At 38.4% G+C, this 14,962-nt stretch overlaps 1 protein-coding gene across 14 annotated transcripts in view; it reads right to left on the bottom strand.

Annotated features, from left to right (window-relative positions):
• Window positions 1-14,068, bottom strand: part of ANKS1B (ankyrin repeat and sterile alpha motif domain containing 1B) — a 1,073,811-nt gene extending 1,059,743 nt beyond the window's left edge. For all 14 annotated transcript variants that reach the window (XM_053895881.1, XM_053895874.1, XM_053895876.1 and 11 more), the window contains exon 1: window positions 13,905-14,068. In XM_053895881.1, the coding sequence (XP_053751856.1) occupies window positions 13,905-14,038 (134 nt within the window). In that variant the 5' untranslated portion in view covers window positions 14,039-14,068. The remainder of the gene's footprint in view (window positions 1-13,904) is intronic.
• Window positions 14,069-14,962: the final 894 nt, after the last annotated feature.

Here is a 14,962-nt window from a genome sequence, read left to right as displayed (position 1 = left end):
AGGAAATGCTCAAAGAATGACTCAGAGAAGCCAGTCTTAAAGGGCTTACACCGGCTAAGTGTGGGGCAATTTAAGCATCAAAATTAACAATGACAATATTACATTAAAATCCATGCAATAAAATAGCAAACCATGAGTCCATACTTCAATAAATAAATAAAGTCTGATGAGGAACAGGATATTCAGATAGTTAAGTATACCTCCCCACAAAATAGTTATTACAAAGGGAAAAAGAGTAATTGTATATAGTGAAAGCTAACATACTATCATAAACAAGTGATTAAAGTGAGCATCATGAGCAACAGTAAAATCAAAATCACATGCCACCTGATAAGATATAACAAAAAGAACACACATCTTTCTGTGATATTCCTGCCAAGGATGAGCATAATGTGGATCTAATCATAAGAAAACACCAGACAAACCCAAATTGAGGGACATTTTACAAAATAACTGGCCTATCATCTTCAAAAGGTATCAAGATCATAAAAGTCAAGGAAAGACTGATAAACTGTTCCACACCAAAGAACATTAAGGAGGTGTGACAACAAAATGTAATGTGTGATTATGAACGAGATTCCAATGAAGCACATTGTTGAGACAACTGCCAAAACCTGAATGGGGTCTAACGGCTGTAAAATAGCAATATTAATTTCCTGCTTTTAGTAGTTGTATTGTGGTTAGATAGGGAAATATTCCTACTTTTAGAAAATACAAACTAAATACAAACTAAAGCATCCAAAGGTAACAGGGCATCAGGTTGACAACTTAGTCTCACATGGTTCGAGGAAAAAGTTATTTGAACTATAGTTCCAGCTTTTCCACAAGTATGTGATTATTTCAAAATCAAAATTATTTTACTTTTAAAATGAAAAATATTTGAGAGTATATAGTTCTAGTTCCAACCATTAAAAATTCCCCAAAGTGGGGTGAATGGGTAGTAGCTCAGTTAGTTAAGTGTCTGACTTCGGCTCAGGTCATGATCTTATGGTTTGTGAGTTCAGGCCCCACGTCAGGCTCTGTACTGACAGCTCAGAGCCTGCAGCCTGCTTCAGATTCTGTGTCTCCATCTCTCTCTGCTCCTCCCCCCGCTCTCGCTCTCACTCTCTCTCTCTCTCAAAACTAAATAAGCCTTTAAAAAAAATTTTTAATTACTTAAACCTGGGGTGTGTGGGTGGCTCAGCCAGTTAAGTAGCAGACTTGATTTCAGTTCAGGCCATGATCTCACGGTTCATGGGATCAAGCCCCTTGCTGGACTCTATGCTGACTATATAGAGCCTGCTTGGGATTCTCTCTCTCCCTCTCGCTCTGCCCCTCCCCTGCACATGCACGCTCTCTCTCTCTCTCCCTCTCTCTCTCTGTCAAAATAAGTGAATAAACAACAACAAAAAAAGAATTACTTAAACATGACTCATGGTCAGATTCAGATCATATATTGATATGCAATGGGAGATGGGAGGCGAATGTTGACACTGGACTTGTCAAGAGAAAAAGTTGAATTTGTGAGCTTACATTCCATGAAATTAGAAACTACTATATAATTAGCTATCATCTCCTGTGTGTAACTTCCATAATTGCCTAGAGGAAAGAATCTATTTTCTATACTCCAAAGCAACATGACCATGCTGAATACATAGTACACACCTTCAAAATACTTGTCAATTAACAATGCTTTAAAAAGCAAGATAAAGAAAATATCAATGATAAGCTTATTAGGAAACCATTAACCGCATGGACAGCATGTACAACTCCAGTGGAACACAATCTCTTTCTGCTCAAATTAGCTTTGTGAGAAATGTAGAAGATAACAACTAATGTTAAATATCTGGTGACCAAGTATTACTCCTAAAAGTAGACAGAAAAAAATAATCCCTATGTCTGGGATCAGAGGAACACTGAGCAAATATATCACCCCCAGTGGTCTGTCTTGGTGCCTACACCATTAAAGATTCAGGTTAAGACAACGTACCTAAAGAAGTGACCTATTAATATGCAAATATCTCATAGCTCACATCAAATACAGATACTCATGAAATTTATACAATTATTCCTTACACAGCATAATGTCTCAGTAATAATAATAACCACCAAAACACATGAGTCCCTCCTATGTGAAAGGCCCTATGCTAGATGTTTTATATAAATTCTCTTTAATCCTTACAAATCTACAAGATACATAATATCATCCTCACTTTTAAATCAGGAGACTGAAAGTCCAAAGTTAAATAACTTTCCCAGGGCCAAATGTCCATTCAGTGGCAGAGTTTTCATTCAAACTTAAGACTGACTTTTTCCATTACATTCTGTTGCTTCTTTCTACCATGACATTTACTGTTTCTTCAGTGGAGATCTATGGCATGAGGGAATAAGATGCAATTTAGAAAAATTTTTGGTAGTACAGGATAAAACTGAAAAATTCTAGGTTTCAGGTAAAAAAAAGACAAAGAATGCCCCAGAATAAGAAAGCAACAAAGGCTCAGCAAAGGGACAGAGGGGAACACAAACAGGGGATGAGAAGGTCATAAGGACAAACTGCCTGGTTACATGGTTTTTCTACAGACCCTAACACTAGATTTGACAAGATCCTTGAGTTAATAATGAGCTCAGTTAAAACTATGAGCTCAGACTTACTGGCTTGAACAGATGAATCATAAAGTTAAATGAAATTAAATGAAAACGATGGTGAACACTGTATTTTCTTCCTTTGCATGCAAAGGAAGAAATGAGGAGAAATAAATCACACCCATCTGGAGACGTGGCATGGACAAGTTATTAAACCACCTTTGAAGACAACAGAAGTTAGATACCATTAAGCACCCAAAAATTTTGCATAAAAGAGTTCCACCGTATTTTAAAGTAAAAATGATAACTGATGAAGAAATATCCTAAGACATCTCAAGTTATTTTAACACCGAATTCAGTTTATCATTCATCTGCTATCAAGAAACAAACGTAAACAAAATATTGCCTATAACGCAAAATTACATGATGAGCATAAAAATAATTGAAAATTATGTAGGAACTGAAATATGTTTCTATATAATTTTGTAGAAAATGTACTTTCTATTTACATACTGGAAACACACATTGGTATTTTCATATTTTAATCCACGACATACACTGATCCCTATGGAACAAGAAAGCAACACGGCATAATAAAAAGTTACGTGGGGACTGGAAAGACCTGAATTTGAATCTTGTCTGTCACTTACTAGCTTTGCAACTTTGGGAAAGTTATTCAATTTTTCTTCTCTTTTGCCCCATATATAAATATGGGGTTAATAATATATATCTTTCAGGACTGAAGATTGGATATAAAGCAAATAAAGCAATTAGCATATTTGGAACACTAATACTAGCAATTTCACTTCTAGAAATATATCCTAAGAAATACTTTATGAGAAAGATGTTTTGTATGACAATGTTCACCATAACACTACTTATAACAATAATAATAAATAAAGTAAAAATCATCCAGGTATCTAGATTAAAAGAATATTTAAGTAAAGATATATACAACTGGTCGTGGGGAGGGTTCACCTGGGTGTCTCAGTTGAGCATCCAACTCTTGATATGGGCTCAGGTCATGATCTCACGGTTCATGGGATAGAGCTCCATATCCGGTCTGCACTGACAGTGCAAACCCTGATGGGAATTTTCTCTCTCCCTCTCTCTCTGCCCCTCCCCCACTCACATTCCATCACTCTCTCTGTCTCTGTCTCTCTCTCTCTCAACATAAATATTTGAAAAAGACACAATTACCTAAGGAAGCTTATGAAATGCATATTCCCAAACCTTTTACTCAAAAAATCTAACCCAGTAGGTCTAAAGTGAGACCAGGAAACTCATGTTTAACAAACAACCACAGGGTTGATTCTAATACAGGAGGTCTATGAAAATTCTGTATTAAATGGGGTATTTTAATGATGCCATTAAAAATATAATTATGAAGAATTTGTAATAACACTGAAAAAGTTTATGATAACTATTAAGTGAAAAATTGAGGATTCAAAATGTATGCTTTATCTAATAACTATATTTAACATACATATGAACAAATAGTTCTTATCAATAGAATTAGGGGTGATTTTTTTCATCTTTCACCCAGTTACTTGAAACAGTCATGTTATCATCATAAACACATACATAAGTTACATATCAAAAACTGGAGAAAAAAAAGTCAATGGATCACCATGCCCTTCGGATTAAGTTCAAACTCCTTAGGGCAGCAGACAAGTCCTTCAATCTCCAGACTTATCTCTTATCCATGCTCTAAGCCAAACTTATAATACCCCAAATTATATTCTACATTTTCAAATACCATTATTGAATACACTATTCCTTCTTTAGGAAAGCCCTTCCGTCAAACTGTCAGCCTGGCAAACTCCCATTTATCCAATAAGATTCAGGAATCACCTCTTCTCTTGAAGTTTGCCTTGACTACTCCTTCCAGAGAGAATTAAGGGAGCCTCCATCTTGCTCTTCATATTCCTGTCACACTACCTTGGTAGTTCCATTACAATAAATACCACGCTGTCCTTTACCTCTGTGTTGGCATATCTGTTCCATGATTTCTACAAATACTTGGGGTTAGGTAGAAATGCTCTCATTCAATTTTAGAATCCACAAGGTACTCAATAAACATTTGTGAAAATAATGAGCAATCATTCTTTGTTATTGTTCTCGGATGTCAGTTCCCTATGAAATCCTGATTGACTTGTTGGTTAGTTGGAAAGCGGTTGGTTCATTGATTAATAAGTCATGGCCTAAATACACCCTAATATATATCATAAAACATACCAGTGAAAAAAACTTATAGGAATACTTTAACCATTGTTCATAATTCTTCACCTTCTCTGATTCTGTCTTCAAAGATTCTATCAAACTTCAGAGTGACAGATCACTCTGGTCACTAGCACAAGCAAATAAACAGGCAAACTCTGTCCTGGAGCACCCCTCTGCTGCAGTTTACCATGCCAATGAACGTCTCTGCATAATTCCTGCTACTCCTCCCAAACACACTCCCACTCACTCTCATGTCCCATACTAAGAGTAAAATAGCTATACAAAACAGGGACAATTCTGTAAGTAAATATAGCAGTTTTTTAGTATATTCAAAACATAAAATACTATATTTAGCATATTTATATGATACATAAAACATTTAAAATGCAGATCTGCAACTAGAGGTACCAAAGTAGGACTCAAACTGGCTAAATAGCAATTTAGGCCAAAAAGAAAAAAAAAAAAAGAAAGAAAGAAAGAAAACTTTAATGTGGAAGAATGAAATTGGGATTGTGATCCAGGGCTCATAACTTCAAATGCCTTCCCTGTACAGTAAAACATACGTTTATGAAATAACCTAGATACTGAAGTTCTAAATAATAAGAAAATGCATTTAAAAGAATTTGAATCTCAAACCACATTAGAGGTTAAAGCTCTTCTACAATTCTATACCATGTCCTTATCACCTCTGATTATGTAATACATATGTACATCTAAGGAATAACTTCTGGAAACAGGCAAACATACCACATGCTGATATCTAAGACAGGTGTGCTAATATAACAGATATCCAATACAAAGTTCTAGTGGGGCGCCTGGGTGGTGCTAAGCATCTGACTCTTGATCTCAGTAAACGTCATCATCTCACAGTTTATGAGTTCAAGTCCCACATAGGGCTCTGCACTGATGGCACAGGGTACGCTTGGGATTCTGTCTCTCCTTCTCTTTGCCCTTCCCCCAATGATGTGTGTGCACTCACACACACGCTCTCTCTCTCAAAATAAATAAAAACTTTTATATAAATAAAATTTTTTTTAAAAGTTCTAGGGACTAAATAATTAGCAAAAATAAAAGTCTTTTCCAACACGAGCTCTATGCTATCCCATTTCTCATTTCTCCAATCAAATCCTTCTCTTTCTACAGCATCAACCTTGTAAAGAAGGCAGAATTAATGACCACCTTTATTTTATTTTTTTTTAACGTTTATTTATTTTTGAGGCAGGAAGAGACAGAGCATGAACGGGGGAGGGTCAGAGAGAGGGAGACACAGAATCTGAAACAGGCTCCAGGCTCTGAGCTGTCAGCACATAGCCCGACGCCGGGCTCGAACTCACGGACCGCGAGATCATGACCTGAGCCGAAGTCGGACGCTTAACCGACTGAGCCACCCAGGCGCCCCAATGACCACCTTTAAAGAACCCCTCTTGCAAATCTGGCAAAATTCATTCCATCATCTCTGCTAATAAGAGCGCCAAAGCATTATTATGTGGGCCTAAAGTTTTGTTTCCCCTTTAATTTTTTTTTTTTTTTTTTTTTACCTTTACTTTTGAGAGAAAGAGACAGAGCACAAGCAGGGGAGGGGCAGAGAGATTGGGAGACACACAATTCAAAGCAGGCTCCAGGCTCCAAGCTGTCAGCGCAGAGCCCCGGACGGGGCTCGAACCCACGAACCGCGAGATCACGACCCGAGATGAAGTCGAACGCTCAACCAACTGAGCCATCAGGCACCTCTTGTTTCCCCTTTAAATGAAAATACTAAAACAGCTTCCTCTTCCCAAAAGGCTTTATCAATCAATCACACTTCAGCTCCCACAAACAGTGTTTCAAGGTGAGATGAAGTTAGGAAAGATACAAGGCACTGAGCCCACGGTCAGAGGAGAAATTAACATTGAGGTAGGCAGGAAACGACATGATGAAAGCAAACTCTGTAAACTCTTTGCTTTTGAAGGTCCAATATTTGTTCTTCTTAATCTATGTCTCACTTACTATACAGTCCATCCCAACTCTTCTCACACAAATTCTGCTTTTCCTTAGGAGAGGGACACTTGGCACAAAAACTAGAACCAGGGCGAACTTGCAGTAATTAAAATGGAGAAGAGGTTTTCTTTGTAAAAAAAAAAAAAAAAAAATTTTAAAGAGAGAGAGAGAGTTTGGGGTAGGAAGGATTAAAGGAAATGTGGTGTGGGGAACAGAAGTATCAAGCAGGCAGCAAGAAATGAGGTTGGCTGTTGATGACCACATCTATTAGTCAAGATTGATTCAATTTGATCAAAGAATGATGACAAGTCTAGGCCAACTGTCTCAGTTCACTTAACTAGAAGTAATTAGCCACTTTAAATAAAGCTGCTCTCACAACACAACAGAACCTAAAAAACTCTACAGCACAACTGAATCTAAGTTCCATTTTACACATTCCTGATGACATGCTGTTAAATTAAGTTAGCACTATCTCTCAGAAACAGATTCAGAGATGAACACTCTTTGAAGACTGCAGAAGAACCTAACAAAAACAAAATTTATCCTTGACTATATATTTTGATCCACCCTCAAAAGTCACCCAGTTTCATGCCAGACCCAGATTTAACAAAAATGCAGAATTCACTTCCTGTCCTCCTGATGCAAAGGAAGAAAACTGGACTCTAAGATGAGATCCTAGATCTGTGTTACACAAGAAATTTCACTGGATTTTAAACTGGCATTGTGCCTCTGCCTGCCATATGGTGTACCTGACCATGTCATCACATACATGAGAAAGAACTAAAACACAGATGAGTCTTCTGTGTAAATTCCTGCTTTTAAAAATATAAAATATTCTATGATGAAAAACCAAAACTCATCATATTTCAATTAACTAAAGCTATACCACAATATGTTTAAAATGGAACCAAAGACACACTAAAATGCATTAAATGTTTAAAAACTTCAGGTTCTATAGGATAAAATTAGTCTTTTCTAACCCTTTATTTGAATTATACCTTCCATTTGTAGTTAAATACTCAAGAAGAATGTCCTAAAATAGGCTCCTTGAAAGAATTTTCCAAAACTGCATCAAATACATAATAAATTATTTCAGTATACAATTGAACAAACCACATTGTGTTTACTGTCACCTGAGAGGTTAAATTGCTAAAGTCAATAGAAGCAATGCTGAATACTGTAAGCTTCTGTATTAATGTCAGTCAAGATTTGTTCTACCCTTCCACCAACTGTAAGAAACCACTGAGATACACTACGAATTAGGCAATGTAAGAATGGACAGGGTGAGTAGTAGTCACTGACTGGCTGTCCTAATTCCCTGCTACACATCAGTCTTACTGTTTGGAAGAGGAAGCTGAAAACCTAGCTTAGTAGAGAAAGAGGTCAATACCAAAATTCCTTCTCCTCTCTCCTTACTCCCCATTGTGCAGCTGGCACTGTTCACTCTGGCAGACACAGTTCCCTGAACATAATGGTGCAATCACCGCTTCAAACATCATTACTATCTAAAATAGATAACCCACTTGCAACTTGCCTATTTTTATAGATATAACATTTTCATGCAGTTTAACTGCTCTATTTGTGATTTATTCCATTTAACCAATGCAGTTTCCCCGAAAGTGAGTACCTTTATCAGAGTCCCAATAACCACAATTGCCCAAATAGTTGTGAAAATTACAACACTTTGGAGTTGCCTCTTATCAACTTGTACCCATCACCAAAAACTTCATGAACTGAATCCTAAATCTGAAAAATGTATAACTCTCTGGTTTATATGTCTTTAAGGACTAGACACTATTTTCCCCTACTTCTTACTGATTTACTTTGTCACATGGGAGTCTTGAGAATTCAATTCTTTATGTCCAACAAGAATTTACTAAAAATAGTATATATAGTATGCAAGCCTTTGATTCATTAAGAAAACCAAGTAAATTTAAGGCATTAAACTTTTGTTTTATTAAAATACAAATAATTCTTAATCTTGACTCATTAAGAAAGAAATGATTTAATACACATACTAAATAGGAATTGTTTTTGTTGGCATTAAAAGGTGGCTGTGCCAAAGAGACTTTAAAAGGTTTTGCAGCTGTCTCATGAAAGATGTTAAATAAAATAAAATTTCACATATCATATGGAGGAAGAAAAAGGAGGTGATTCAATTTGAATACTCTGATGAGCTCTAATGAGCTCAGAATTCTTTAGGACAAAAGGGGGTAATGAGAAGTATAAATGAAAACAAACACAAAAAAGAAGTATTTACCTGGGGAAATGTTAATGTCCCTTTCAACTAAGTTTGAAAAAATGGAGGGAGTTATAAAAAGTTCACTTCTGTAACAGTTAATGTAAACTTAAGTTCTGACAGAATAACTGTAAAACTTGCTTGTTTTAGACCACAAGAGAATTTCCTGTAACATCTAACAATGCCAAGAATCTGATTCTTCCCAACTTCCATTTTGCTCCTATCATCCCTAGTGAGAATCATTTTCAAACCAGAAAGTATAAACAAATAATGTTAGGGATTATTGAAACTTCAAACAGACAGAGATCATAACAGACCAAGTATATCCAGACCCAGAAGAATTAGGTACAAGGGCATAGAAGGAATTTTCATCAGAACTAGGCATCCATCATCCATGGTTCGCTACCATAAACAAGCTATAATAAAGTAGCCTGATTTGGGTGGAATTTATAGACTTAATACTAGAGGTATATCAAAGGAACGCCATAAACAGGACACAGCATGACTTCAGAAGGGCAATGGATAAAATACCTCAAAAGATTCTCACAGGTACATCAGAGAGAAGCAGCTGAATGAGAGTTCTATTAAGTGGCTTCAATGTTGGTAGAAATACCATGTATAAGTATTGCTACTTTTAAATTTATAGTAGGCTAAAGAAAGGTTCTTTAGAGACATATCATGGTGTGTGGAATTCCAATTATGGAAAACATGCATATTAAATCTATAGATGATGCGGAGGAAGAAGATAATATGCTGGAAGACAGACTCAAGAGTCAAAAAGATCTACATAGATTATAAATACAGGCTAAAACAAGTAAGATTAAATGTAATAGGAATGATTTAAATTCAATCCACACTTTTACAAGTATGATAGGGGAACCACTGCTTCATAAGTCATTGAAAAAAATACCTGGAAGTTTTGAGTATCTGCTCAATGTGAGCCAATGTCATTATATACCTCAGAAAAACTGACCCGCATTAAGGTAGATCTTAGATCAATAATAAAGAGGTAATAATTTTAATGTTTTTAGTAGCCGCTATTAATACATGTTTATTTTAGAATACTGGAAAATGTAGAGAGCAAAAAGAAAATAAAGATCATCCACAATTCTACCACTCAAGGATGAATGCTATTTTTTACATTTTGGTGTTTATCATTCTAGACTTTTTCATGTACATTATAAATTTTCACACTTACTTTTTCTTTAAAAAAAAAAAATAGGGTCATACCACAAATGCTGTTTTGAAACCTGTCTTTTTTTTAATTCAACAGTGTATCAGGTCCCAGTATATTCACAATGGTCAACTGATATCTTAGTGCATTTTGTTCATTTCTGCTCATCACCTTTAAGAGTCATTGCAGAACTTGAGAATATGCAAAGAAGGGAAAAAAGAGAATAGTGAAAAGTATGAAAATGTAAGTTCACCTATATTCCACTTCCAAATAATACCAACTGCTAGAAATTACAGGGAGGTCAGGGGTGCCTGGGTGGCTTAGTCAGTTAAGCGTCAAACTTCACTCAGGTCATGATCTGGTGGTTCATGAGTTCGAGCCCCTCGTCAGGTTCTGTGCTGACAGCTCAAAGCCTGGGAGCCTGTTTCAGATTCTGTGCTCCTTCACTCTGCTCCTTCCCTGCTCATGCTCTGTCTCTATTTCTCTCTCTCTCAAAAATAAATAAACACTAAAAAAATAAAAATAAGAAATTACAGCGAGGTGGATATCAACTCAATAAAAGGAGAATGTTTTTAATAATTAGAGCTGTCAAAAAAAAAAAGGAATGGATCTAGTCATTTAAGAGTTTTACAAGGCTAGAATAACTAACTGGTAAAAGATGTTGCAGGTGATTCCTCTACGTCAGAAGTTGGATAAAAGGCCCCGTTTTATTTATAGATTCTATAATTCTAGTGGAAAATTTACTAAGGAACTTTACCCCATGTCCAATATGAAGCAAATCTTTAGTAATCAAGACCTTAAGAAATAAGGTCAAGTGCTTTAAAGCTGCATGAGAAATAACAACACTAATGATAAAACATCAATGTGTTAAATGCTTTGCATTCATTTCTTCATATTTCATTTAACTCTTACAACAACTCTATATGATAGCTACTATAACTATTCCCATTTTCTAGAAGAGAACAGTGAGACTTAGAAAGATTTTTATATTTATTCAAGGTCATTCTTTTGCTGAAAACTGCAGTATCACCCAAGCATACCTGATTCCCTATCATATATCTACTGCTCACTTGGGAATATGTCATCAAAACCATCTTCAGAAAAGTTCTTAGTGATCCCCCAAAGGGCAGTCATGAGGATTTTTTTGTCATTAGGAAAAACATTAAGGATTTTTAAATCAGATTATGCATAGCAAAAAAAAAAAAAAAAGTAGACTAAACTACGTATTTTAAACTCACAAATCAAACAGAATCAATGAATAAGACTTACAATGTGGAAAAGCAAATTTAAATCACAGAACTTCAAATCTTTGCCGTTACTAATTAAGTGACCTTGGGCAAGTCCTTATCTTCCTATCTCTAGTTCTTCACCTGTGAACTGAGGCTCAGCCACTTAAGGCTGATATAAGAATTGAACGAAATGATACAAGTAAGCATTTAGCACAGTTATCTGACACTACCTATTACACAACTAATAAAGGCAGGGGGGAGGTAGTGGCAAACCTATTCTGCGGTCATTCTGAAGTATTTTAAAATGTCCAAGCGTCATTATATTTGAAGAGGGAGGGGCCACCTTCTCCATCATTATGTAAATAAATTTTTGAACACAATCATTTGTGATAAAGTAACAACTAAATTAAATGTGCTTTCTTAGGAATTTCATTTTATGCAAAAGATCACCCAATGCAATTTCAACCGTCATATTCTTCAAAGACATTGTTTTGGTTGTTCATTTAGTATGCGATAGATGCAAGTTTAAGGGTTATTGGTTTTGATTTTGACTTTTACAACTTGGTTCAAACTCATGAGCACATTTTTTACTTTTGTTTTCTGTGCACATTTTTGTTATAGAGCTCTCACCCCTGACAAAACCAGCAAAAGAGAAAACCTCTTGTTCAAGAAGTTTACCAACTTAGTTTACCAACATTAAATAGTTGGTATTTTATTCCTAAAATTTGCCACCTATTCTTTTTTTTAAATGGCACAACAGAGAAAGTATTTAAAAGATGTTTGCCTTTACGTTCTATCACAAAGATACGCTTTTTAAAATACTATTTATCTTAATAAAATTAACTGAAGTTATCACTGTTCCCAAAGAATTCCTTAGTGTTTTTCCAAAGGAATTGATTATTTAGAAACCTCTTTCAGAATACAGGTTTCTAGCCATAATCATTCTTACAACTAATTCAATCAACTGGTAAACACATTTACTTTACCTGCAACTTTAAAACCGTAACCAGATAAACTGCTTTTGTATAAATAACCCATGACTAGGGGCAGTTATTAGAGCTATAATCTGAAACATGTCCACACTGTCTACTTGTGTTTGAAAGTAAAAATTACTTACCAACAGAGTACACCCAAAGAGTCATCGCTCCTAAGATCAACTAAAAAAATGTCCCATACTCATTCATTGATCTGAAGTGAATTATTATTCCAATAAAATGTCACTATTAAGTATATATGATCATATATGGAGCTTTTTAAAATCCCATCAACTATTTGCCAACTAAATTCATTTCACTCTAATACAAATGTTTTCATTTTCCCTACAGGCCAGTACTATAATTAACTGCATTGTCTGACCACTACAACATCTAAGAACTTGTGTAAAGAACACAATGTCATCATCCAAAAATCTGTATTAAACACTTGTCAAGAGTAGCACAAAAGAGTATTTAAAAACCAAAAAAAAAAAAAAATCATTTGGGTTTTTCAAATTTTTACAAGTACAGCTGGGTTGCTTAAGAGATGTTTTAGGGTGAAGATATGAATGATGATTGATGCCTCCAAAAATATCCAGGGTAAAGTGAATAGCCACAATTTTATAAACTAAAGAGCTTTCCTTGCATTTTATCTAATGAATATTCTTCAGGCTTCTTCCCTCTTATTTAATTCGTCCATCAATTCAACTCTCAAGTTCGCAGTTTCTCAAATATGCAAATCAACCCCATTTCTAAGGTACTGCCTGCTGAATAAAGACCTTGACATTTTTTTTAAATGTCATCTTAGAAAGAGTATCCAAGCAATATTAGTCTCACCCGCAACATCTTCATATTAAAAGGCCTCTACTACATTCCATACACACTATCCCAATCCTGACCTGGCATCCTTGGTCCTAAAAACCAAGTTGTACTGAGCTAAGTCCAGGTAACTGGAAGTACTGCTGGGGCTGCTAACCTGCCTCATCAAGTTTTACACACACCCTGTACAGATGACATCTCATCAGAAGGTTCGCTTGCTTCATTTTGTGGGATCACAACCCACAGCACAGCAAATGCCTTCTGCAAGAGAAGGTAGCAGCAACCAAAGGCCGTGGCTTTTTGCAGGGTAAGTGAATGCACGCAATAGCTTTTCTACCAATTTCATGCAAATAGACAAAAAAGGCTGGGTTCGACACTGAAAATACATAATAAATGTTGATGGAAAGCGAGTGGAACACCGATTTTCTTCCAGCAACACTAGTACATGTACAAGTTCTGCACCACAGTTCAGAGAAAAGTAGCTACTGACGCATTGATGGAAGGCTATTTTCAAATTACTCAAAGAATCTAAGGCATCAATCTGACTGGGAACCTCGTGCCTCCTCTCCACACACACAGTCTGTTTTCCTGCCTAATTTAAGAATGAATCGCTGGCAGCCACCAGGTGCACTAACCATGAAGAGGAGGACGTATCTATCACAATGCAAAACGAGGTATGCAATCCCAGAACTGGTTCCCGTCCTTACCTTAGCAGATTAGAAAGGGGCAGGGGTCCGGATCCACCGCCCAGGATCCCTCCTTTCCTGCCAGACAGGAGTTTCTCCACCAGAGCCACATTTCCAGTGCGGGCAGCTTCCAGCAGCTCCTGGTCCTTCCCCATAGTCTTCCACCGGCTCCCTCACAGAGTCCTTTTCCCCCACCCCGGGTCCTCCTCCCCGCCCACCCTCACTCCCCAAAATCCAGGGCCCTCCCCGCCCCACCCTAAAATAATGCAAGAGCTTCAGCAAGAAGAGATTCCTGCAGCCCCAAGCCGGGAACACCACTCTCTCCTCCTCTTCGGGGCGCAGCTTTTACAATGGGGATCAGACCATGTCTAGGAAGAGGGGCTGGCCGAGCGGGGAGCCGCGACGCGCCCCCACAGCCACTCCCCTGAATTCTTGAAGCCTCGTTCCCGCGGGTGAGGCGTGAGAGGGTGCTTTTGAGGAGCGCGAGGAGGATGCTGAGGACTGAGGAGGTCGCAGGAAGAGGAGGCGGAGACAGTCCTCGCGGGAGCCCGAGCGCAGCGAACAACCGCGTCGGCGGCCCGCGCACCCTCACGCCGCGGCCCGGGCTCTGATCAGCTTCCGCGCCCGCGGGCTCGGCGGTTAGGTGGCGGCGTCCGCGGCCCGCGGCGGAGAGGAGCGCGCGGCTGCGGCCCCGGCGGCCGTGGTCCGCGCCGAGGCAGGGCGGTGCGGACGAGCCGCGGCGGGCGCGTGCCGAGGGCGGCGGCGGCGGCGGCGGCGCAGGGGCTGAGGCAGGGCGGGAAGGAGGGCGCCCCGGTCCGCCGCCGGCGGCTCTGAGGCCTGGCGCGCGTGGTGGCCGGCGCGCGGGGGGGGGGGGGGGGGGGGGGCGTGTGCGCGCGTGCAGGTGCGGCCTGAGGGTCCGTCCCGAGTTGGGCGGGGGGGGGGGGGGGGGGCGAGGGGCGGGGGAGGGGGCCGGCCCGGTGTGGGGGCGGGGCCCCGGGATGATATTATCTTCGTTTTTGTGGGCGGGGACCCTCCCTCTTCCCTTCTCCCTCCTCCCTCCTCCAGTCTCCTTGGGAGAG

This window comes from Panthera pardus, unplaced genomic scaffold (assembly GCF_024362965.1).
Source record: "Panthera pardus isolate Hobbes unplaced genomic scaffold, ASM2436296v1 HiC_scaffold_6, whole genome shotgun sequence".
NCBI lineage: Eukaryota > Metazoa > Chordata > Mammalia > Carnivora > Felidae > Panthera > Panthera pardus.
Note: the sequence above shows the minus strand (reverse complement) of the source record. Positions and strands in the feature narration are given on the sequence as shown.